Source organism: Anoplophora glabripennis, unplaced genomic scaffold (genome assembly GCF_000390285.2).
Source record: "Anoplophora glabripennis isolate ALB-LARVAE unplaced genomic scaffold, Agla_2.0 scaffold1182, whole genome shotgun sequence".
In the NCBI taxonomy this organism is placed as follows: domain Eukaryota; kingdom Metazoa; phylum Arthropoda; class Insecta; order Coleoptera; family Cerambycidae; genus Anoplophora; species Anoplophora glabripennis.
Genome location: NW_019417255.1, coordinates 66,883 through 92,888, shown reverse-complemented (window position 1 = coordinate 92,888; position 26,006 = coordinate 66,883). Strand labels below are relative to the sequence as shown.

The 26,006-nt window shown below is 32.2% G+C and overlaps 3 protein-coding genes across 3 annotated transcripts; 1 reads left to right on the top strand and 2 right to left on the bottom strand.

Annotated features, from left to right (window-relative positions):
* Nucleotides 1-952: 952 nt before the first annotated feature.
* Nucleotides 953-5,194, bottom strand: LOC108915814 (the record flags this gene model as incomplete). The annotated part of the gene is made up of 4 exons (XM_018721952.1): nt 4,844-5,194; nt 2,423-2,598; nt 1,193-1,244; nt 953-1,128 (listed from the first exon to the last, which is right to left on the bottom strand). Coding segments are annotated over exons 1-4 (755 nt in total), but the record flags the coding sequence as incomplete, so codon positions are not given.
* A 4,360-nt stretch (nt 5,195-9,554) lies between these two features.
* Nucleotides 9,555-10,816, top strand: LOC108915813. Its single transcript, XM_018721951.1, has 3 exons — nt 9,555-9,706; nt 9,827-10,232; nt 10,538-10,816. Exons 1-3 carry the CDS (start codon nt 9,555-9,557, stop codon nt 10,814-10,816), a joined length of 837 nt encoding a protein of 278 aa, XP_018577467.1.
* Nucleotides 10,817-12,184: 1,368 nt separating this feature from the next.
* LOC108915811 lies at nt 12,185-23,409 on the bottom strand. Its single transcript, XM_023456093.1, has 3 exons — nt 22,519-23,409; nt 19,374-19,613; nt 12,185-12,469 (listed from the first exon to the last, which is right to left on the bottom strand). Exons 1-3 carry the CDS (start codon nt 23,407-23,409, stop codon nt 12,185-12,187), a joined length of 1,416 nt encoding a protein of 471 aa, XP_023311861.1.
* Between the last annotated feature and the right edge of the window lie 2,597 nt (nt 23,410-26,006).

Genomic DNA, 26,006 nt, shown 5'->3' with positions numbered 1-26,006 from the left:
ACATAATTTAGAAGAACTCTAAAATTGTATTACAGATGAAATACACAGAGTTACCCCAGAAATAATTCATAATGTGCAAGAAGAATTTCTACACCGACTTGCGTATTGTCAAGAAGTCGGTGGGTGGCAATTCGAAAACTTAATTTAGGTAGAAAACTTAATAAATTGTATTTGCTTGACATAGGAATTGTAATTTTTTTAATGAATAAAATTTACGTTTTCTAATATTCGATCGCCATTTTCGAAAACTTTCCTATGTAAGATGGCAACATTTTAATAGTGTCGCATCGACAATGAAACGATCTTGCACAATCAAGATAAAAAATAGGGGGTTGCTATTTAAAAAAAATGTCGATGACGTCATTACTCGAAAACAAATGACGGTTGAAAATCGCCTTTTATGCTAAAATATGTATTTTTTAAATTAAAGGAGAATTTTCCCAAAATAAATTTGTTTTTTTTTACTGAATTTATTCCATACTTTAGGCGCGTACTGTATATCTCTTATCAAAACTATTTATCGAAATATATTACGAACAAAAAATCATTAATTATATTTTTATCAATCGTTACCTATATTGAAAGGACACATATCTCCTTTCCTTCAAAATTTATATAAACACAAAGTCGAAGACAGAGTCTAGTTAGTCTAGAAAAAGTCACAAAATGTTTCTAATTTCACTTCATGGGAAAAAGTCAGTCTTAATAAAAAATTTTGCTTCTTTTTATAACAAATATGCCATCGAGAATATTAAGTTCGCTAGTACAGGGTGTCCAAGAAAAAAACTCTGAAAAATTGCCCGTGAAAGTATTATACTTAGTTATGCTGTTTAAAAAAAAATATTACATGTGCTGAAGTTGTAAATACACAACAACAAAAGAGGTAACTCCCCCGAATACATACACAAACATGCCATAATTTATTTCATAAAACCCCGCCGCGGAAAAGTACGGCTTCCTAAACTCCAACAGTTTTATTAAAAGGACGAGTTTTTCCTTTAAAATTTTGTAACGAGAATCCTCCAAACCGTGCGGCAGTGTTATCAAGAGCCTGTTAGCGACTTTGACCACTTCATCGACCTTTTTCGTTGCTTCAAAACAAGGATAAACCACCAAGACCCCGTATATCTGAAAAAGAAATAAACAGTGATATAGTGAATTTTTCCAATGGAATAAAAAATCTGTCGCTTACCGCTAATGCAACAGATGGATAACTTTTGACGCCAAGAACGGCAGCCCAGGTGCTTAAATGCAAAATTAAAATTAGGACCGAATTTAAGGTGTTAGTCATTAACAGCATAAGAAGACCTGACAGTCCAAGTATCTGTATCCCGTATATCGCGTTGAAAGCATCTATTGCTTTGAAAACTTCAATAACGAAATAAAGGATATCGTCTACCTCGGAGCCGCCAGTAAATTTTTCAAACACATCTAGATCGCTTTTCTCGGTAGTTTTGAGATTAGTTAGCCGCGTTAGTTCTTGCTGTATTCTATCTCTGACTGAGGTAATATCATCCTTAATGCAACTTGCGTAGCAATTTATTAGTAATGCTGTAGTTTGCACCATATAGACATTCATTTTATCAACTAGCGAAATAGAAATAGGTTCATAAGAACGATAAATGTATAATTCAGTAAGAATCCATACCATCTGTATTATATGCAAGCAGTAAAACAAGTAGTCGTTTTTTGTGTACTTCTTCCTTTTGGTGATTCTGAATAAGGGTTTGAATAAAGTTTCCCATTGTTTTGAAGATCTTTGCACTATTATCATGCAGAATATGTTGTAAAACGTTAGGCACCAGTTTATCGCGAAATCCAACACACCATAAGAAGCTTTGACATTGACGTAAATATACAAATATTTATTCCTGTAGTTCCACGCAAATGTAGCCAAAATGCAAGCTATCAAAAGCGGCAGTCTGATGTGATAAATAACTCTAAACCTTCTCCTCTTGTGGAACTCAAAATTTAGTGGATACAGATGAAATATTCTGGATATATAATAATGTTTTACGTTGACAGGGTTTTGGACGTATTTCTTTGCCATCTTTTTCTGAAATGGATTGTGGTTGAGGTGGAAATCGATAATGTAAGTAGGTAATTACTTAAAAGGTGCTTTTACCATTATTTGTTTGTATTCTAAATTGAATATGACAAAGTGACTATAAAAGCAGTTTCACACTTGTGTATAAATAAAAATATAAATAGTTGGTTATTTGATTTGAACAATAAATTCAACTCTTATATAATTTTGTTACTATTAACATACAGTTTTTGGTGTTTGTGAGCTTATTATATTTGACTCTATAATGTCTTGTACTGAAGTTGTGAATATACAACAACAAACGAAGTAACGCCGCCAAATATGTACATAAACATGCCGTGATTTATTTCATAAAATCCTGCCGCAGAAAAGTACGGTTTTCTAAACTCCAACTGTTTTATCAGAAGGACGAGTTTTTCCTTTACAAAATTGTAACGAGGATCTTCTAAACCGTGAGGTAGTTCTATCAGAAGTTTACAGATGACTTTTATGATTTCGTCGAATTTTCTCTTGGTTTCAAAGCACGGGGTCACAGTGAGTGCCCCGCAAACCTAAAAATGAAAGAGAATTACTGGAATGATTTAGACAAACGAGATATTAAAAACCAATGATTGTAATTGTGTGAGTAATAAAAAATCGGTAACAACTTTTCTCCAAATTTGATACCACAAAAATTAGTAACTAGGCGTTGCCAATTAAAAACTAATTCGAATATTTTGACAATGTTTTTCTGATCTCCATTCTCAAAATAATCAAATCAGTATTAAATGGACCTTTAAATCGTAGTTTGGTCAATTTGCCTGAATTTTTCATACAAGTTAGTTTGAGGTATATGTATAATAACAATAAGTGACAGTAATTTTTTTCAACCCCCAGTCCATGGGTGAAAAAAACAAAATAAAGGGTTTTTTCAAGATAATTCAAAAGAGGTAAGAGCTAGAAAAAAGTTTCTTATAAAAGTTGTAGAGTATAAAATTATACACAAAAATGGTCAAATGACTTTTTCTTGTACCTACTTGTAAAATTAACAAAGTTAGGGTGGTTAGAAGGTAAGGGATGATTTCAGAAATTTAAAAAATCAGAACGAGCAGAAAAATGAATGACTTTTATAATTTTTTTTTCAATCTACTCTAAAAATTGTAACCTTTCTTTTCAGAAAAATAAATATATTGAAAAATAACACAACCACACAAAAAAGAAAAGTAGTATGTACTTTTCATGCGACATATGTTATCAGTAGTATTTTTGCCTCCTGATCATGAATCCGGTGTCAGAATTGAAGAATTTCCTAACCTCAAAAACCAGGTCAAAAATAGCAAAAATTTACGAAAACGTGCTAGGAAAACTAGAAAATTTTTTTTTTCTATATTCAAATGTTCATTTATATAGTTAAGACCCCGCCGAACGTGAATGCGCGGTCAGAATTGATGGTTCTTTTTCTAACCTCAAAAAAACGGGTCAATTAAGGTTAGATATCACGAATTTTCAAAAAATAACAAATTCGCGCCAAATTTGGTATACGGGGGTTTTCGTTGTCGCTGATCACGGATCCGAGGTCAATTTTGCAAAATTCAAAATGGCGGATTTAAGATGGCCGACCAAATTTGCAAAAAATAACAGATTCGCATCAAATTTGGTATAAGGGGGTTTTCGGGGTCGCTGATCACGAATTCGAGGTCAATTTTGCAAAATTCAAAATGGCGGCCGACCAAATTTTCAAAAAATAACACATTCGCGCCAAATTTGGTATACGGAGGTTTTCGAGGTCACTGATCTTGAATCCGAGATGAGATTTACAAAATTCAACCCGTGAATAGATCTTTTACAGAAAAAAGAACAAGATATAGCCGAAAAAAAGTAGATTAACACATGATTGGGTACTCAGGTTATAAAGTAAAATATTACAAAATGAGTTTCGCAATTCTGACCTCGAATACGTAGTCAGCGACCACGAAAACCCCCGTATACCAAATTTGCTGCGATTCTGTTATTATTTGAAAATTTGGTCGGCCATTTTGGATCCGCCATCTTGAATTTTGCAAATCGGATCCGTGATCAGCGACCTAGAAAACCCCCGTATACCAAATTTGGCGCGAATCTGTTATTGTTTGAAAATTCGTGATATCTGACATTAATTGACCCGTTTTTTTGAGGTTAGAAAAAGAACCATTAATGCTGACCGCGGATTCACGTTTGGCGGAGTCTTAATAACTACTCGTACATAAATGAACATTTAAATATAGAAAAAAAAAATTTTGTAGAACTTTTTCATGAATTTTTGCTATTTTTTACTTGTTTTTTGAGGTTAGGAAATTCCTGTGATGTGATAGCTCAATACTGACACCGGAATCGTGATCAGGAGTGCTACAAATAACATATGTCGCATGAAAAGTACAGACTACTTTTCTTTTTTTGTGTGACTGTGTAATTTAATAAAACAGACTGCCGTTTGTATGATTTAGCAACGTGTTATTTTAAAGTCACCATATTTTTTCGATATCAATGTGGACAAAAAGCGCCTGACATTAAAGAAACATTCTAATGTTTTTAAAAACTACAATTTTGTACATTATTTATTAAACATTAACTAATATTGGTATGTAGATACGTTACTAATTGCAAATAAAACTAATTTATGTTGTAAACTAATTGATTTCGCAAGTTTTAAAAAAGTATGTAATGAAAAAAATAAATAAAATTACTTGATTGATTTGAAATATCCTCACGGAGTTAAATAAATACATAAATTAATTCGCTTACCAGGAGCATAATAGAGAAATAACTTTTCACACATACCAATACCACCAAAAAAATATCCAAAACCAATATAGAACTGCACATATTGGTTATGTACATCATGATAATAGCAGACAGCCCCAATATCTGCGTCCCGTATATCTTATTGAAAGCGTCTATTCCTTTCGAGATTTCGACGACGAAATCTAAAACGTCATCTAGCTCAGAGAGCGAGATAAACTTCTCAAACGCAGCAACTCCATTCTTCTCGAGACCTTTGAGCTTCGTCAACAACATAACTTCACGCTGAAGCTTGGTTTTAACTAAAACAACGTTCTCCTTTATGCAAGTAACATAGCTATTTATTAACAGTGCTAAAATTAGCACGACGTAAATATTAACTTTGTCCATCAATCCCAGAAAAAATGGCGCAAAGATGCTGACGTTATCAGTTGATGTTATATACATTTCAAGAAATATCCATAAAATCTGAATCACGTGAACAAAGTAAAATACGTAACTAGTTTTTACATAGTCCCCGTTCTTCACTTTTTTTAACAGAGGTGCAAAAAATAGATCCCACTGTTTGGTTGACCTTTGTGCTATTATCATACAAGATATGTTGTACAAGGTCAGAGTTAAATTTATTGTGAAATCTATGATACTATATGAAATGTTCCCTTTTTTGTAGAAATGCGAGTACTTCAATTTGTTATTCCAAGCAAAAACACCAGTAAAAAGAGCTATTAAGCAAGGCAAACTGAAATAATGGATAGTCTTAAACTTGCGCTTCTTGTGCATGTCAAAATTTAAAGGATACAGGTGAAATAATCTCGATGTGTAATAAAGTAAGAAACTGACAGGGCTTTTCACGTACTTCCTTGCCATTTTCCTCGAAATGTTTTCAATTAATGATAAAGGAAGCTATTAACTTATACACCTAATTCCTTCTATTATTTGTTTGTATCCTAAACTTTGTTATTATTCATTGCAGGTATTATAAATGTGAAATAAGTACTGGTCATTAATAACTTCAACAATACAGTAATTGCCCCAAATGACAAACCGACTTATCCTAAATATGTCAGGAGTTGGTATATAATTTTTTTCTCGAGAATTACAGAAATAATTACGGTAGAGAATAGCATTTTGTAAAATATGTGCCGCATTACATAAAATTTATTTCAGACATGTTACAAAGTGTGGCAAATATACGAGCGTTAATCAACTTGTGTCAAATATTTTTGTCATATGTCCGTTATGTCAAAATGAGATAAATACACGGATTTGTGTTGAGTAATATGTAATTTTACCACCTGACTTAACCTCAACATGGGAAGGAGCCACCTTTTGAGAATCGCCGATTTTCATAGATGTTCGATGCATTTGCTTGCACACAAGCTTCAGCGTGACGTATCCAATTCGCTCATACGCGTTGCAACATTACTATGTCGTATTTCAAGCTTCGGCAAGTCGCGCATTCTCCGAAAGAATTGAGCGGGGGCTCTGTCATGCAGTATCATATATTTTGCCGAACATATAACAGACCAGGAAAGGAAACATTTTGAAATTTATTAATTACTGGGCGTGATTTTATTGTTGGAAAGTCTTGGGAATGATAATACAAGAGGCGTCTCATCTCGTGGGTCATGAAAAAATTATAGCGTCATTGTTTTTTATCAACAAATAGGTCAAAAATTCGTCATTTTTCGATCTATGCGTTATTGTAACAAAACTATTAATCTTAGCAAAAAATGTTCAACAGACAGACGATTTGATCTAGAGAAACTCATCTTCAAAATGAAACTTATAAGTTAAAATTGCTTTATAAACAAAAAATTAATTGCAAAATTATACGGAAAAAGTGCTTTTTCTTTAATTGTTAATAACTTTTTAAATAATTAATAAAATCTTGCCAAATTTTCCCAAAGTGTAAGTTTTTATATCCTTAAGAGATGCGCAAATGATGGGCTCGATCGGTCAAATAGTTTTTACAAAATTCCATTTATTTATCCCATTTTTGCAAAAAAGGCCCATTTTCAAATGACTATTCCGGGGGCAGGGTTATGACTAAAACATTATTTTTGGGCTCATTTTCTTCGAAGGGACACCAAGTTAAAGTCTAGTCTCTAGTTAAAAAAAATTATTTTTTTTTCAAATTTAGTTGTATACAGGGTGATACAGTCACTCAATTTTAAGAGCAGCAAGAACCTCGAAGAGGTCTGAGCATGCCTTGCCAAAAATCTGTTTTTTATTAACATCATAGTGATAATTTTTTAATTTGCTTTAAGCCTTCTAGTAAAAATTGTAAAGTAATGCGGCCCATTCAGATGTTCAGGTAGAGAATGCGGCCCAATTAAACGATCGCCATATATTCCTGCCCATTGAAACCGAATCTCCTCTGATTTCATAACAGAATTAATGACATAAAAAGCCAACACTCACTACATAAATTATAAAGAGAGGGTGAAATGTATGTAGTTTTTAAATATCGACTGTAAGTAATAGAAGATAAAAAAACAATCGGACGGAGGCAAATAAACAACTCGGTATGTGTTTCCGACCTAGGCTAACCTGTGTCGAGATCACTAACCATCTAATTTGCACCTGCACTATAGTCTAGGAGCCAAACAGGGTTCCGTTGCCACTCAGAGTGCCACGACTGCAAACAACTTATTCTAGAGTATTTTGACCTCCTGTAGAGCAAAAAGTTGTCGGTCTTTTATCAAAGGAAAATCGTGTCATCAAATCGAATGTAATGAATAGGGATGATTGTTTTCGAATGTACGGTTATTACAATTTATTATTTTTAATGTTATTAACGTTTTCATGTTTTATAATTTATTATGTTAAATAATACACAGTTTTAGTATTTCAATTTATTATTCAATATGAAGTTGCGTATAACCAAAGTTTACATAATAAATGTAAACTTTAGTGTAAATCTAAACTTTCGTGTAACCAAGGTAGGTACTAATTGTTTTTGAGAAAGCAATACTTATGTTTTTTACCTGTTTAAAATGCCAGCACGAGTAAAACAGCATTCATCCGTCCAGAGCACTTTGTTAATAAAGTTGTTCTGCTGCATTTCGATTTAGGAACCAATTGCAAAATTCAAGACGATTGGAGAAGTAAGATGCTTCTAAAGCTTGAACTTTTTGAAAATGTGTTATGTTAACTCCTTTGCGGGAAAAATGCGGGAGATATGGAGGGTGGTAGATTTGAATAAACGCTTTAAATTGTTAATGGTTTTGTAACCGTGTGTAGTGTATTTTGTATAATCGGGTATTTAGTGTGCCGACTTTTTTTATTTCATAAAATACGGTGTGCCTACAAACCTCAGCTTTACATATTTTCTTTTAACGAGTTGACTTCGAGAAAATTTTTTTTCCGATTTTCTGTCTTTATTAAGCCCTCCGAATACGTGGTTAAAATTAATTACATTATGACTGAATCACCCTGTATAATTGTTAACAAATAAAAGGCACTCTGGACCTATTAGTCGTAGAAACTTTTTTTTCAATTTAGATTTTTTACGAGCTTTCGATAGTGTATATAACTTCTTTCAAAAGTTAAAAACCGCGAAGTTATTTTATTTGTTTATTAGGGAAAAAGTGCAAAACATAATATTCACGATTGCTAAATAAATGCGTCATTTTCAAAAGAAAACTTGGAAATACGGCTACTGAATGTATTCTCGAAAACAGCACAGCAATCACTACAACAATGTATTACAAACTGATTTTTAAATACAGTGCGGCTTCATAAAAAACCCACAAACTCGTAAAAAGTGTTACAGAGTTTTTTTGTAAGTATTCGCCGGGATAAATTACATGTATTTCAGCAGTTCTAAAACAGTTTTGAACACATTTTTAATTAGCTTTTTTCTCCTTTTGCTCCTTTTTCACCCCCTTTAAATTTTTGACATAAGTTCATTAACACCCTGTATTTTCCAATAGTATAATTGAACGCAAATGGAACAAAAAAATGAACTTATTAGGATTGTACACGGATGCGCAAATGGCTCCACCTGCCGTGCGGACTCCCAACTGTGCCATTCAAATGGCTACAGTAGGAAGCGACCTGCTATATTGCAGGTACTTGTTTCACGACTGTCACCCACAGAGGGCGTAACACAATGTTTGAATTGTCAGTGTTGCAAGAAACAACTACTCCGAGAGCTATATGCCCCTACCGGCATTGAATTAGGATTGTTTGTTTATTTTACTTTTTATATAATTTGCATTTGGATATCGCTCTACTACTAATTGCGTTGTGGGGTTCGACTGTCAAACTTTTACAGGCTGTTGCAATTTTTTTAACATCTCCTGAGCCAGTATCAAATTTGATACATATTTTTTACTATTGACGGCATCTAAACAAATCTTTGTTACTAATAAATAATTATTACACGATGATATAGTTATAATGTTACTCGATTTATTTGGCTCGCTCTGTAAAGAAGGTAACGATGTCAAATTTATCACCGCACGGCAATTATTATGTATACTAGCAGTTGCTTTAGATATTCATTTACCTCGGAAATATGTTCGCAGAGGAACCAAAGGGTGTTTTAACGGAATGGAAAGATATAAAAGTTGTGAAACTTGTAAATTTCATGGCGAAGGTTCTTTGTCTCAGTCCACCAAAATTCCTCTCCAGTGGAAAAAATAAAACCTTGTACTTGATTTACTTTTTATTCTTTTGGATCATGGCGTTATTGGCAAATTTTCACGAGGTTTTCATAAGGCGCGCGATATTTTATTACACCATGGTAGCTTCGATAGTGGTATTGGAAGCAGCTTTCCACGTTTGCTTGGTTATAGCGAACTTTTCAGCGTCTATGGATTTTATTATTCTAAGGAGGAACTCCAAGATGGAAATCGAAGCTATGCTGGATAAAATTGAAAAACAGTGCGTTCGGTATTTAGCGATTTCAATAAAATATGACGAGAGAAGGATAACAAGAATATTTATTACAATAATGACGATAGTTTTAAGTTGCGTAATTCTCACGACTGTTTACATGCTTTTGCTCTTTAGGAACATCTTTAGTTATTATTCAATGATGTCATCCAACATTTTCTACATATCACTGCTGAGTTTTAAATTGTACCTGGACCTTTTCCGCACGGAACACTTGCTGAAAGTTATGAATAACTACATGGAAGAACGTATGAAGAAAAAGTCAGCCGTTTGGACCGTATCAACGATCAGGCCCCGGAAGAGCAATTTGAAAATATTCATAGAAATATACTCAGAACTACTGGAGACTTTTGGTAGGATGAATAGCCTCTACGGGTTCCATTTCTTAACGATAATACTCAACGTTACTGTAATGGTGCTGCATTTCAGTAACTTTTCTCTAAAAGTAGCGGCTCAGAGATCGGGTAGACCTTTCAACCCGTTCACCTTGATCACGGATGCATTTTTGATTGCAGCATTTACAGTAAGTATATTCCTATTACAAATAAATCTCCTCGTTACGTTTCGAGAAACATAACGCCCTCTTCTTTAATGGAAACTGAGGTTAGGACCTCTTGCCGGTATTTACATTCGCTGTGTACTAAGTCCATGATGTTCCTCTTGACGTCAGTGATCTGTAATGTTCCGGTTTTGGATTTTTACGCCAATTGTTACAGAATTGTAAACTCTCATATTGTCTCTCGAAACGTCAAAGATTTTAAGATCTGTTTTAGTTCTTACACTACTATGCCATAACTGTTTGTATTCGTTGTGATATTTTATTTCTAGGGTCATGGTATCATGATAACTCAAATTTGTGATAGAGTTACTGAACAAATAAAGACCACCGTCAGCGCTTGTTACAGAAATTTGATAACTCTACCAGATAATCCTACTTTTGACGAGGAATGTGATGACAAGTTGGCCTTGAAGTTATTTGCTGATCATCTTTCTTCTTCGAATGTTACCTTTTCAGCTTCTGGTTTGTTCCCAGTTGACCTGACTGCATTTTTCATGATATTCGCGTCTATAGCTATGTACCTAGTGATAATACCTTTAGATAAGTAGAGCTGATTTTAATATAATAAAAGCATAATGAGCATTTTGACAAGAAAGAATAAAGAATATAATATTTTTTGTCGATATCTAGAAAACAAAGGTACATAGGAAAAAATAGAGTATACACCTGTTACAAAAACTTAACAGCGACTCTTTGTACTTTGTACTACTAGAATTCTATCTCGAAACCATTACTTCTATAAATATAAACATAATTTAAGAAGCTTAAGTAGTAACAATTTGCAAAGCAAATTTATTTATTATAATAATTAATGTTAAACCGTTGAAATTATCGAAAATCTAAGCCTGGTGTCTCTCTAGCATTTCGTCCCTATATTCTAGCAAACCAGACCGCGTCCTTCTAGGTTCAAAAATAAAAAAGTTGAGGATTGTTCGCCATTTTCTAAAGCCACGTGACTTAAATGTGACCAAACAAAGAAAATGAGTATCTTTTTAACCGTTGAAATTATCGAAATACTAACTAGCATTTCGTCTCAAGATTCCAGCAACCCAAACCGCATTCTTCTAGGTCGAGAAATATAAAAGATACCGGCTGTTCACCAATTTCAAATCACGTGACCAAATATTTATAATTTTCACCACCAAGAACACTGTGACAACAAGGCGATGTTTCGCATTGTATTAGCTATGCCCTGTCCAAATTTGGTTGGTGTTAAGTCACGTGACTTAACAAGGCCCCACCGTATCTTCTAACCGTTGAAAATATCGAAAAACTAATTCTGGTATCCCTATCTATCATTTCGTCTGAAGATTCTAACAAACTAACCTTAGAAGGACGCGAAAGGTGACCTAACAAACCCCCCCCCCCCCCCCCGTTCAGAATATCGAAAAAACATCAATAAAAATAATACAAATTTTTAACTTTTGTAAATGCACAATCGTAACTGAGCAGATATTTTATTGGGCGCCAGAAAAGTTAAAAATGAAAGAAAATTTAATTTTAAAGTTCATTTACACGAAAACTATCAGAAGCAAGACTATCAATGATTGTTTATATCACAAATTCGTTGAAACTACATCATACTGAGTGTTTACAAATGGCTGAATCGTTGTCTGTTTTCGGATTTATGAGCATCCACTAGGAGAACAGCCCATCGAAGCACCCATAAACCCTATATCATTTTGCTGCATTTTGATAGGGCTATCCAAATATGCAAAAATATATAGGGTGTTCTATTTAAAAAAATGCTAGTTTGTGTCAACACTGTATATGAGTAGTACAATAAAATGAAAATAAATTTAAAATGTGTTATTTGTACCTACACCTCTAAACTAAATAAAAAACTTTCCTGTGTACATAATTTTATCGCTTACATCATCTGACTATTGTGTTATAAATGTTCGTCATTTTCATAATCAGCTAGATTCCAACTCGGCAGCAACTATTACATAAAAAGCAACGCTTGATAGCATGAATCCCACCACAGTTAAATTAACATCGAAGAATCCACCAGCTGATATCTGAGGTACTCTCGAGAAAGATTGCTCCGCAGTTTGCAGTAGCTCATCTTTCAGCAGCTTGTGGTAGTACGATTTGGGGACGGCGGGGACATCGTTTAGAAGAATGTAGCAAATGTTCGTTGTTCTGCTAGCTTCTTGGGATATGCTCTCTGAGATGACACAAATCGTAACAACTTGAGCCTATAACAAACATTTCTTAATTTTTTTAATTCACAGGTTAGAAAACTGAAACGAAATTATTTATATTATACCTATATTAGTCAAATCTTGACATAATTTTCTGTTTTGTGCTTACCGTACTCACTGCTATCCAAAGGGATCCAACAATCCAAACTTGCCACATATTAAAATACATAAAGGCAAATATACAATAAACAATATTAGTGATGTTAGTCAGTACGAAAAATAAAAGTACGGTCCCGAAAATTCGGTTACAATCGTCGACAATGTCGCACAGTGTGTCATAGAAATTCCTGAACGTTTCAAAATTCTTCGATACCTTCAATCTAGTGTGCGACTGAATTTTGCAGTATCTGATTCCTTTATATTTTTCATGGATTTTCTTCCAGTATCCCTCTATTTTTTCATTCAGAGAATTGAATTTTCGCTTAATATCATGCGCCAAAGTAGATAATAATATGGTAGTTATGGTTAAGTGGTACCACAACAAAATTTTGGATGCGTGGTATTGATAAGCATGACCTCCAAAGAAGCTTGACAACATTGTTAAGTCACCTAGCAAAGCAAGTATTATCACTACGTGAAGTAAGACGAAAACTGTCCACAACTGAGGAGGTTTCTGGTCATTGTTCAGATGTCTGTCGATTTTTTCCAGATTTTCAAGCACTTTTTTCAATTTCTCGGATTTAACAAACATAGTGGTTACTACCGTTGTTATAACAGTGATGGATAGGAACACATAAAAAGTTACGTCTAAAATTAAAATGATTTCAGAGTACCCCGTGTTTTCGACACCTGTAAGTTTTCCCTTTGTGTTGCAGATTATACTAAATATTAAGTAAGATAAAACTCCAAGAGTATAAATTTGATGGATAGAACGAGCTGGTTCAGTAAAAATTGGAACAATTGCCAAGAAATAGCATAGTTTCGTCAACACATGCCACATCATGCTTGGTCAGTGTTTCAGTAGCAAGTCGGACATTAATATAATGACACTAATTTGCGGAGATATTTTATTCATATGTCCAGGATCTACTTCATAATTTATGTGATATTACAGGGTGTTTCACATAAGAAGACACAGAGCAAGGGCATGGGGAACCTAAAATATGGTTATTTAACGTCACTTACCTTTATACTAAGTTGCACCCCAGAAAAGTTATAGGCCTTGAAAGTGGGGTTTCAAATTTCGAAGAAAAAAATTAATCTCAGTTGTTATATTCGAATTTAGAAAAACCAAATTTGGTAATTGGTGATTTTGTGACAAAAATACTAGTAATAAATCATTGATATTAATTTTAATTTTATATTATTATTAACGTATAATAATAAGGAGCACGAAGGTGTTATTTGTAGTAATGTAGGCATAAATAGGTAGGTCAACAAATCTTTAAAAAAACAAAAAAAAAACATTCAGTTGTGTTTTTATATATATCTTTGGGGCCCTTTCCAAAAACTTTGGTCTTTACCATTTCTTCCAGGAAAGAAAGGCAAAAAAGATAATGGGGACAGAATGTTATGTTAAAGACAATATATCTACAATAACTTTTATTAATTGTTATTTTTACTGTCTGCGTTTTAGTAAAATTAAATAACTTTCCATTTATCAATATTGTTTGCATGAATTGGGAAATTGATGTATTCATTAAGAACAATTTAGGTCAATTTGGCCATTAAATAAGCTGTTATTCAAGTATCAGCATACTGGTGTATATGTGCATGTAAGACATAGTTGTACTCTTTCATATATACAAGAGTTATATTCTTCTATATAGAAAAAATGTTTCGAAATGTATTACAAAGCCAGTGGAGGAAACAAAAAATTGTAAAGATTGTGGACTTCTTGGCTAAGATTTTTGGATTTCGTCTCCCAGACTTTTTTTTGACATTAGGAAAATATAGGTACTATTACATAATCTACATTTCACTTTTGTGGATTATTGTGATAGCTGCGCACATTCATGGATTTTGCGTAAGGTGTTTTGTAACCTACCCACGTACTTCTACAGTATTAGCGTCAATATCAGAAGCTGGTAATATCGGTTTCATTATTTCTATAGTTTCAGCATCCCTAGACTTTTTATATGTAAGGAAAAGTAAAATAATTGAACTAGAGTCTGAATGTGAAAAGATAGAAAAATTATGTTTTCAACGGTTAGGACGTAGGGCGAAATATGACGAGAAAACATTGACAGTCATATTTATTTTAATAGTAGTTATGCTATTCACCCTTATAGTATTTTTTATCTTGTTGATGAAGTTACTTCCAGTAGAGTACTTGTTAGCTAATTTTGCACAATTCTGCTGTCATATACATGGGTGTATACTGTATATTCAAATGTACTTCAATCTTGCATTCGTCGAACATTTGGTAAATTTCCTCAACAAATATTTGGACACATGTCTGCATACCCAAACATCCGTACGAAGCATTACCTCGATGAACAATAAGAAAAACGATATACGTTTTTTCATTAAAACTTACTCGAAAATGTCTTATATTTTACAAGAGTTACAGTCACTTTATGAAACACACTTTTTAATGCTAATCCTCAATCTAGTTTTGATGCAGCTGAGTTTTAGTAACACCTTTGTGAAACTTGTCACGTTAAGAAGAACGCAGTACAACTATTTCGTAAGCGTTACGACAAATGTATTAACGATTGTCATATTTACGGTAAGTCTTTAACATTTGATAAACCAACAGCACAAATCTAGAAAAATCTATTTCGTGCCTTTAATTCAAATATGTATACAAACGGTGATGGAATTTAAAAGAAAAACGAGAATTTTGAATCATTGTTTGACTTATGACGAACCATAAACAGGGATGTTGGATCTACATCAGAAAAACGTAATCTGGATTTGTTTCTGGATTTGTGATCAACAAATACTTTTTGTTTGAGGTTCCTCATTACGATTAATAATTTACTTATACTTTCTTTCAGGGACAATATGTTTTAGTGATATTAACGTGTGACAAAATCACTAGCCATGTGAAGGGCACTACCGATGCTTGTTATAAATATCTACTGAATTTACGATCGAATCTTCGTCGAGCAGAAAAGGACATTAATATAATTTTAAGCTCGTTCGCAGATCATCTAGCTACCACCAAATTTCACTTTAACGCTCTTGGCCTATTTCCTGTGGATCTAAGCACGCTATTTATAATCTTTGGAATCACAACTATGTATCTTGTGACTATTAACACCAGCATATAAGTGGGGGAACAAAACATTTGATAGAAAAATGCACACGTGTGTGTAGAATATCCCTGCACGAGCACCTTTATTGATTATACTCTTGACCAAGAATCCAATCTAGCAATTGATACATAAAGAATGGTTGAATAAGATTGTTGAGCAGGTACAACAGCTAATGTTTCAACAGTTTGTGAAGGTACAAATTGGAAACGGTTGAAGCATTGTTTAGAAGAATGTAACAAATATTCGTTGTTCTAGTGGCTTTTTGGAGTATATGACACTTGATTCTATAACACAAACTTAAAATCTGAAGTAATTGCCCCAATAATTTATTGATTCTAAATCACTATTTTGATTTTAGAAGATAGAATGAAAGTAAATTGTGCATACCTCTAGACTTAAATAATTATTAATTTTATTTGACAAGTGGATAGGTCATGTCCATTTCTTAGGAATTAAATTGGATAGCTACAATAATGTATGAAGTAACTGAGGACAGTACAAATCCAATCATACCATAATTAACATGAAAAAATCCAGCAGCACTGATAGAAGGTGCTCTGCAAGCAGATTGTTTCGCTATTAATAGAACTTCTGCCTTCAGCATCTTGTGGTGATATAACTCTGGGACAGGAGGAACATCTCTGAGGATTGTGTAACAAATTGTAGTTATGTTTCTAGCCTCGCAGGATGTATGATCCGACGCATCAGCGATCAACAGAATTTTTGCCTGTGAAAATTAAATTGTTACAGCAATTTATCAGCCAAAATCAACACTTACTAAAGTTTTCGATATCCAAAGGATGCTGACCAGTTTATTTTCCAGAATTTGTGAATATATAGCAACTATAGTCCACAGTAAAAGGTTACTAATGGTTACCAAGGTAAATGACAACAAAGTCACACCAAAAACTTCATTGTAATGAACAACGACGTCACACAACTCGTCGTATAACTTTTTTAAACGCCCTAAGTCCTGAAGTAAAACTTTTTTATCACTATTCAGATCGATTCCGTCATCTAGATTTTCTCCAAAATTTCCAGAAAGCTTGCTACCAGTTTTCATCAATAAATCATTGACAGATGTAAATTTTACCTTTATTTCTTTCACAGTCACGTACATCATCATTACTATCAATGTTTTATAGTACCACAGAACAATTCTTCCCAAATAAGGTGTACAAAGGTCTTTTCTTGAGTAACGGAGGCATATCGTTGGTTGATAAATTATAACGAAAATTACTAGCACGTGAAGAAAACCAAAAATTATCCAAAAATCTACATATTTTGCGGACCCTGTAAAGATTTCAACATTTGTCAGTTTCCGAAATATTTTCCTAAACATGTTTGGTCTGAGGAATATGTTCATTATGATTGAAACCACTACAGCTGCAGATTCAAAGAAATATACAAGGCAGTCAGTAACTTTATACGCTAAATCTTCAACAGAAAATGCTTCTTTATATAGAATATCTGTGGTATAAAAATAAAAGTTCGAAATAATTAGAACAACAATTAATAAGCTATATAACTTATAGTATTTGTTATATCTAGATTTCTCTGATATCGGAACGATCGCAAAAACTTTACATATCCCTAAAAATATATTGAAAAATTTTTGGTTTATCATTTCTGTAGTCAAGAGATTTCAATGTCATGGAAGCCATGGACAATAAAATTTTATTCGTCTCATTATGTTTTGTAGCAGATAAATTAAATTGATACACAAGTAATCTAATTAAATTTATTATGCAGACTAATATAAGGATTATACACTAAGCAACAAAGTTTTTCAACACAATTTTTCCATTTTTCTAATGCCACCAATTTTGGGGTCTTACGACAGCCATTGTCCAGCTACCGCGTGTCAAAAATTAAAAACAAAAATCAGTTTTTAATTTATAAATCGCTAGAGATAATTTAACCAAATTCGGTGTGCATATTTAGTACGACAGTAGGTGTGAATTATTTGTTTCATACCTACTGTCATACTAAATACGCACACCAAATTTGGTTAAACTATCTCTAGCGGTTTATAAATTAAAAATTAAAAATTGATTTTATTTTTAATTTTTGACACGATGTAGCTAGACAATAGCTGTCCTAAGACCCCACATTTATTATAACAAAAAACCCTTATTTTTGGCCATAGAATACGTGCTGCAAATGAATAGTGGCATCAAATTTAAATAAAAATTCTATTTAGAAATAAACTGGAAAGCAACAATTATATAAGCCGTAATTCTGGTGACTATAAAACCCATCATTTGAAGGTTCACTACGAAAAATCTGGTGGTAACACATGGTTTTCTAGAATCCACTTGGTGTGCAATCAGCTAAAGTTGCTCTCTCAATATTTTGTCGTATTCCGTCTCTGGTACCACAGCAATATTATTCAAAATCCTGCTACAAATTTTACTCAACCTGTTTGCTTCCGACTCCAAAACATCTCCTGCTATTGCAATTATTAACATCGACAACTAAAAAAAATCGTTGGCATAGAGCATTTCTGTTTAAGTTTAATGTAATACCTACCAAACTGACCGAAATCATTGCAGCTGAAAAATAGATTAAATCACTAACATCCCTCTCTTCATTTCTTCTGAAAACAGTAAGGCACAAGATTTTAACGGTACTATTTAATACATTTGCTATTTCAAAGAACACAAAAAGTAGAAGATTCTTGCCAAAGAGGTGGTTGTATTCTTCAAGCACGTCACATATATCATCATACCAGAGCCCGATTTTTTTCAAATTGTACGCTTCAACCCTTGTAATATCTTTGCATTTTACCTTGATGAAAATTGGTGACTGTTTGCTTGAGTCAGAAAGGTAATACAGTGATTCGTTTCTTTGAATATCCACAGTGGTGAGTAAAGTGTTGTTTAGAGTGCGATATCTCAGCAAAATTTCAATAATTAACCAAAATATCACAAAAATAGCAGCGTGACAGTGGCACGACAGAATGCTGGTTACTATTTGGTATCTGTATGAACCCATTCCAACGACATCTCTTGCTATTAAAACAGTAGTAACTACCAACACTATCAAAGATAAGTTGACGACCGTATAAAATATCAAAAATACGTCTTTTCTTGTACTCTTTTGTTGAATAGAGTCATCGAAGCATTCAAGGTTATATACCAGAGATTTTAAATTCTCGCTCTTCGTTAAAGTCAGAGTAATTATTCTGAGACAGAACAACATCAGTACCAAACTTGTTGCTCCATCAACTAGTTGAATAATTACTGGCATGTTCGACATTATTTTGGAAGTGAATCTTCCGTAGGTTTGATAAACGAAAAGGGTGATTAGAAAAATGAGGAACACTAAGCAGTAAAATTTGTAGAACTTTGAAGTTCTTTGAAAGTTTGAAGAAAAGTGATATGGAGGAAATACGGCTAATATAGCAGAAAATTTCAGCATTGGTGATATTGCATCTAGAGTCATTGTCACTTTTATTTGCATTAAACTTTGAAATTTAAAATATCTTTAAATCAGTGAGCAGCTGTTTTAATCAACAGGCATGAATTATTGATAACTTCTAATTGTGTTTGTAATGTTTTTGCGTGGTGTGATACACGAAATTATTAATTATTATTAATGAAACAATAATCTATGACTTATCCTTTGGCATATCCAACCTAGTGGCTCTTTTTTATGTGAAATTCCACAAAAACAATTATATACGTAGTTACCCAGCTCGCCATGCTTCCCATGATTTCCAAATTAATCGCAAAAAAACCGGCGCCAGATACGTGGGGCTTCCTAAAAAAGCCTTGACGTGCGATGAGATGTAACTTTTCGTTTAACATTGTATCGTAATCTGTCTCCGGTACTACTGGTACCTCGTTGAGCAACTTGTAGCAGATAATTGTCATTCGTTCAGTTGCTCTAGCCAAATTTTCGGAAGATAGGGCCAACATTAGAGTTCTAACCTAAAATATAATACTTACTGAAAGGTTTGGAAGGCTTTTTCCGAGTGTGGTAGTGTTTTGCGGTGTAGTTTATCGCAGTTAATCCAAACTGACTCATCAGCATCAGAATATTGAATATTCAGATTAAAAAAAAAGTGCAAAAATGTTATTTTGACATGTTTTTGAGGTTATGTCATACTCAGATATATTTTTTACTCAATACTGTGTACGTTAACTTAAAACCAATCTTTAATTTCAATTTTGGATCATCTCTATATGACCTTTCTTCTCCAAGATATCTCGCTCATATTAACTAAATATTTAAAATTAACAAGTTGTACAAAACATGCACTTTATAGCTATATTAGTACAGTCATTGAAGCTGAAAATCAGCTGTATCCTCCGAATTCTTTGCATGGATTTGCATGAAAATTTAGAATAAGGCTCATCTTAGGTTCAAGTTCAAAAGTGACATAAGCCCGATTGATGCTATTTGTTTTTAGGGGTAAAAACAACCCGTAAGTGAAAAAAAATGGAAAAAATTAAGTTTTAAGCATTTCATTGATAGAAATCTTATTCAAGCACAAAGATTAAATAATGTTCCATGTTCTAGAACATGTTTTATGATATATTTGATTCTTCAACCCTTTATTTAACCCTTAAAAACTACCCCTATGCAAAAAATAATAATAAAAAATTACTTTTTAAAGATTTGGAATGATTAAATCGTGCAATTATTTAAAATAAAAGTTACCGTATTGCTAATAAAATAATTTTTCCCTTTCAACCATTAACAAAAATGATAAAAAATTGCTTTTTAAAAGCTTGGAATGCTGTAACGGTGCAATTATTTAAAATAAAAATTCCCTCATTGCTTATGAAAGAATTTGTATCTCATAACACTTTTCAACCCTTATAAATCACCCCTGTGCTAAAAAAATGATAAAAAATTACGTTTTAAATCTTGGAATGCTATAATTGTGCAATAATTTAAAATAAAAATTCCCTTATATTGTTTATGAAAGAATATTTTACTTTTGCCATTTTCAACTCTTATAAACTACCCTTTTACCAATATTAATGTAAAATATTTTTATTATAATCGATTTTTAAATATAATCAATCATAAAAAAATTGCTACGCTGCATATAAATAATCACACTAAATTTTTTTACTTATTTTATTTGTATAATATATAATAACGAGAAAGCCTATTTTGCTCCGAAAAAATGTCATTGGTTTTTTTACCATAACTCGGTTAATTTTGAAGCTATAGTATCCTACAAAAAAGCATTTTAAAGATAATTTCAAGAGCTGTAAGATCGTTTGCATATAAAACCTTTTAAGTCCTTCGTTTTTTAAAGGGAAAGGATCGAAGGGCTCGAGACAGGTCGTTTTTTCACTAAAATGGATACTTCAAGCGGCGATATCTCCTTTATTTTTTATGCTATAGGAATAAAAAAAACAAAATATTTGTTGAAAAAAAAGCTACATTTTTGTTGTCTATCATTTTTTACGTATCTTTCATAGTTTCAGAGTTATTATATAAATAAGGCATTTTTTTGAATAATGAAATATACGTTTTCAACTTTTACCGTACATTATTCAAAAAATACGCATTCTAAACCGGTCTAACTTCAGGATCGTATGAAAAACACTAAAACAAAACTAATTGTAAAGGGTCTATGATTAATTTTAATTCTGAAGGAAATCGTACAGCGTTTACTGCTCATTTTTCCTTAAAAAGTATGAGCAACCCATCTGTTTTTGACAACTCCTTCAATTTTGCTTGAATTGACTTTTATAAGTGCTCATTTTGAAGGAGTTTTTGAGAACTACAAAAAACTCTAGGAGCGTTATACACGTAAAATTAATCCTTTTTCCGTTATTTAACGTTGAATACATCGATTCGAGTATTCCTCCAAAACAAGTCCCCTTCCACTAACCATATTTCGCTTTGTATAGGACGTACAACACTTTTTAAAAAACGATTTTCTTTGTTTATTTATAAGCAACATTTTTGTTCATTACACTTTTTTTAATAAAATGCGTAGTTTTTGAGTGATTCGCGAAAAATACTTTGAAAAAGTGTTTTTTTCACTCAAAATTAAGTTTTCAATCGTGAAAAAAACTATTGATATCTCGAAAAAATTTTTCGAATATTTTTTGCTTAAAATTTGATTCTGTCGATTTCCAGCGTTATTTAAAAAAAAAATCCACCCCCAACAGGGTGGAAGCGTCAATCGGCGCTATGTCACTAATGTTCATTGACCTTTTCTCTGACTATCTGTCAAATTTCAAGTCTATCGGTTCAGTTTCAAAGAATTCGAAGGTAAAAAGCTTCACTGACTGCACTATATATGTACTTAGAACTACACAGACAATCATAGCCTACTAGTCGTAAAACTGCATACTTTATTGTTTATCCGATTCATTCAGTTAGTAATGACGCTGATCCACAAAATCCCGATTTTCTCAAAAACCGTTATTTTTCCGAAAAATTTGTAAGAGTAAAAAAATGTTTAAAATTAATTTTCCTGTAATACTGGCAAAAACTATTTAATAATTGGCATACTGATTGATAAAAGAATAAATATCATTTTAAGGGCGCTCTACCCCTAGTCCGGCTCTTATTGGGTTTCCAACAAATTCATATTTTTACCAATGAAAGATAATAAACGCAAATCATATACCAAATTTGGTTGCTCTATGTTAAGACAGTGCTGAAATACATATTATTGTATCTCAAAATTTAACACTCATCTTCAAAAGCCAATGACTGATCAACAGTATGTTTTAAGATCTTCTACACGTGCCTGCTGTGTGTCGGCAGAGTTATGAAACACCCTGTATAAATGGTGGTGAGCTATGTATTGTATCAACATGACCAACCGTTGCTAACTGATATTTAATGTGGAAATCTTACCAAACTGAAGACCAAGCACATCAAACTAACAAAAATTATATATCCCAACAAATAATCCTCACTAGACTCTCTTGGGGCAGTAACTATGTCCAAAACAGTGACCGTGTTGCTTAAGACGTTCGATGTATCAAACAAAACAAACAGCAACATGCTGATCCCGAAAAGATCGTTGTATTTCTCAACCAGATTGCATAAATCGTTATGCCACATCCTTACGCATTTCAAATGAACTGACACTCTTTTTAAAACATCAGCAGTTCTATTCGTTTCATGTAAGTGGTAGTCATATTTGAGAAGATAATCGTTGAGGGTATCGAATCTGAACCTGATTTCCGCGCCCATCCACACAACCATCATCAGATTGATAGAAGTTAGGTAGATCAGGAAATACTTCCCAAAATTGCATTTGTAATACTCCATTCCAAAAGTGAATCCGAATGCCATACAGTGAAAACCAGCAGCAACTACTAAAGCAAGGTGCAAAACCGTAAATGCTGTAAGGAACAATTTTCTCCTTGTACTGTTTTTCGACATCGCTTTGTCAAAAAGTTCTAATCTGTACAAGAGTTGTTTTAGTTCATCGCAATGCGTGTAGTTTAAAATAGCTGTTCTTGCAGCTAGGACAAGTAAAAATATATTAGAGAAATCCTCGGGTAATTTCACTGCCAGTGCCATTAGTTTTTCCAATCTGCAAGTTATTCTTCCATAAATTTGACAAGAAGATATACATATGATCAACACCAAGAAGAATAGGGTATATATTTTATATCGTTTTCCAGTAGCTTTAAATTTCCCATGGAAGGAATACGGAGGAAACGACGCTAGAACAGTACAGAGTTTGAACATAGGGCTCAAAGCATCTATACTAGATTGAGATTCTTCTTTTGCCATTGTCTATTTCATTTTTTGAAACGTGCATACAATAATTACTAGTTTTGCTTTGAGTGTCACGTCATGTGATGTATAAAATGTGTAAATCAGACATCAACGTTGGTAATTTAAACTTTTATGATTTTTAAAGGTCGAGGTAATAAAGTTCTTGATGATATTGTCCCTGGCATCGATTAATACTCCAGTCGAATTAGAGTTTGAAAGCGTAAAAATTATTAGGAGACATTTCATTGCACTTTATGAGGGGGAAAGATATGTAGAATGAAAATTAGCCCTATTCTGTAACTCCTAATCGAATAGAAATGTATAAAATCGAATTGAGAGCCCATCAAATCGGAATTGGGCAACATCGCTAAGTTAAAAAATAGGGCTGATTCAGCCCTATATGTACTTGGGTAAAACGCATATGATCGGAGATTTTTGCTTTAACGGCTTCTAAATAATATCAGAAATGATAATTTTTCTATGTAAATAAAAAAAAACGTGGACTTAATTGTTATTGCAAAAAAGTATAAAGAAATAGCAAAAAAAATCATTTTTTCTTGGATTTCTCGTCGACAACTTAGCAACTATTCATTTTAGACAAAAATGGAAAAGGAAACAAAGTTTTGTAATTAAATTTTGATCAAGATAGAGTTAGTTGCAATTCGAAAAAATAATTATTGTTATTGCAAAAATCGGAAAAATCATTTAAAAAATTTCAGAAAATGCTAGTTTATTTGTCAATTTTTTTCAGACACTTGAATAATACCAAGGACCTTCATACTTTTCGCAATTAAACTTCTTGGTGCATAGAATCATCACACCAAATTTCATCCAATTCGGTTCAATAGTTTTTACATAATACCTAATTGTTTAATTTTTTTTATTAAAAAATTTTCAAAATCAAATTTCTAAAAATCTAAAGCCTAAAAGAAGAGCTCTCAAGCTTTAAAATGATTTTTGAAAAATTCAAATCTGACGATTAAGTGAGCCGTGGTGATTGTTTTAATATTTTCGCAATTTTCACGCTTATAAACAATTTTGTTTAAATTAAAAAAAATATTGGAACTGCAATGGGAGCACCTATCTCAGCAACAATTGCGAATTTAGTTTTAGACGAATGATAAAATAATGTTTTACAAAATTTAAATTTTAAACCGTATTTTTACAAAAAATATTTGTATTCCAAAAAATAAAATTGATTAATAATGAATTCAACAAATTTCATCCTAGATTACAATTTACAGCTTCTTGATTTAACTATTTCCTACAATAATGAAGGAAAAATTGAAACAAATTGATTTACAAAAAAATTTGGTCTAAAAGATATCTAAATTTTAATTCATTTTCACCTAATACTCACAAAAGAAGTGTTATAAATGAGTTAACCGATCGTGCAATAAAATTATCACATCCAAAAAATAGACCAAAAAATATCAAAAAAATTAAAAATATTTTAGAAATTAATAATTATCCAACAAAATTTTATGATCCAATTATAAGAAAAGAACTTATGGTACATACAATCAGAATTCTAGAAAAAATAATAGTAATAACGAAAGTAATTATTATAAAAGATGCATTTTGGAAAAGATACAAATTAAAAGAAATGAAAATTCAATTGATAATAACACTAATAACAGTGACATTGATGGATTATCGTATATTTATTTTGACCTAATTAAGTAATATAATCATTGCACATTTTTACATTTATCCATTAATTATAAAATTAGATTTAAGTTTAAGTACCTGTACATCGTCTATATACTGATAAAAAAAACCGTTACTATTTCTTTTGAACATTCCTCAATTCGTTTTCTGACGCTATTAATTTCTATATACTGTTTTATTAATATAATAGAAAATAAGAAAATGTGGTTATTTTATTGTTTTACATAATATGGTTAATAGGAAAAGATGTAAACAATATTTGATGACCAATTGTAAGTTTTAAAATGTTTTTAAATGTGTATTGTCTTATTATAACTAGGTATTTTAAAATATTTTTATATTTTAATTTTTACATAAGGAAAAATATTATAATCCATGGTTATTATTGTTTTTATCTGAAGTTCTCGAAACGATCGTAATAAAAAATTTTTATAAAAAATTTGGTTTACAACAAATTATTTAATTGTGACCTGTTCTCCCAGTAAATTAATAATTATTCAAGAAATTATATGGTCAGGAAAAAATACTATATAAGAAATTTATGGAAAAGACGATCGATTCAAGGACTAACATGTGTGTCAAAAACCGATGAAATTGTTGCCCCAACTATTTGTTAATTAATTTCCTTCGTTTTTTTGCAACTAATTGTTTAATTACTAAACGTTAATTTTAGAAGTTAATATCGTAGATATGTTCTAATTGATCTAAAGAGACGTATCGATAAAGAAAAATTGCAAAAGGTTGATATTAAGTTGCTCTTTACAACTAACAAAATAGGACGTGCAAAACAGCGTTATAAATAAATTGTCCCAGGGCCAGGTAAAAGCTGCTCGGGAATTCGCTCTTTTTGCATTAAATAGAGCTTAATTTTACGGTAATTTAAAAAAAAAAAGAAATCACCTACGCCTCTTTGTTCCAAAGATATCTTTTTTTATAATGTT

Excerpts from the sequence above, each read along its gene's own strand:
- LOC108915811 (XM_023456093.1), bottom strand. The coding sequence starts at position 23,409 with ATGGCAAAAGAAGAATCTCAATCTAGTATAGATGCTTTGAGCCCTATG. Across the intron at positions 19,614-22,518 it reads TGTGCTTGGTCTTCAGTTTG|GTTAGAACTCTAATGTTGGC; the intron begins GTAAGATTTCCA and ends ATTATATTTTAG. Across the intron at positions 12,470-19,373 it reads TGGGAAGCATGGCGAGCTGG|GCTCAAGTTGTTACGATTTG; the intron begins GTAACTACGTAT and ends TGTTTGTTATAG.
- LOC108915813 (XM_018721951.1), top strand. The coding sequence starts at position 9,555 with ATGGTAGCTTCGATAGTGGTATTGGAAGCAGCTTTCCACGTTTGCTTG. Across the intron at positions 9,707-9,826 it reads ATTGAAAAACAGTGCGTTCG|GAACATCTTTAGTTATTATT; the intron begins GTATTTAGCGAT and ends TTTGCTCTTTAG. Across the intron at positions 10,233-10,537 it reads TTTTGATTGCAGCATTTACA|GGTCATGGTATCATGATAAC; the intron begins GTAAGTATATTC and ends TTTTATTTCTAG.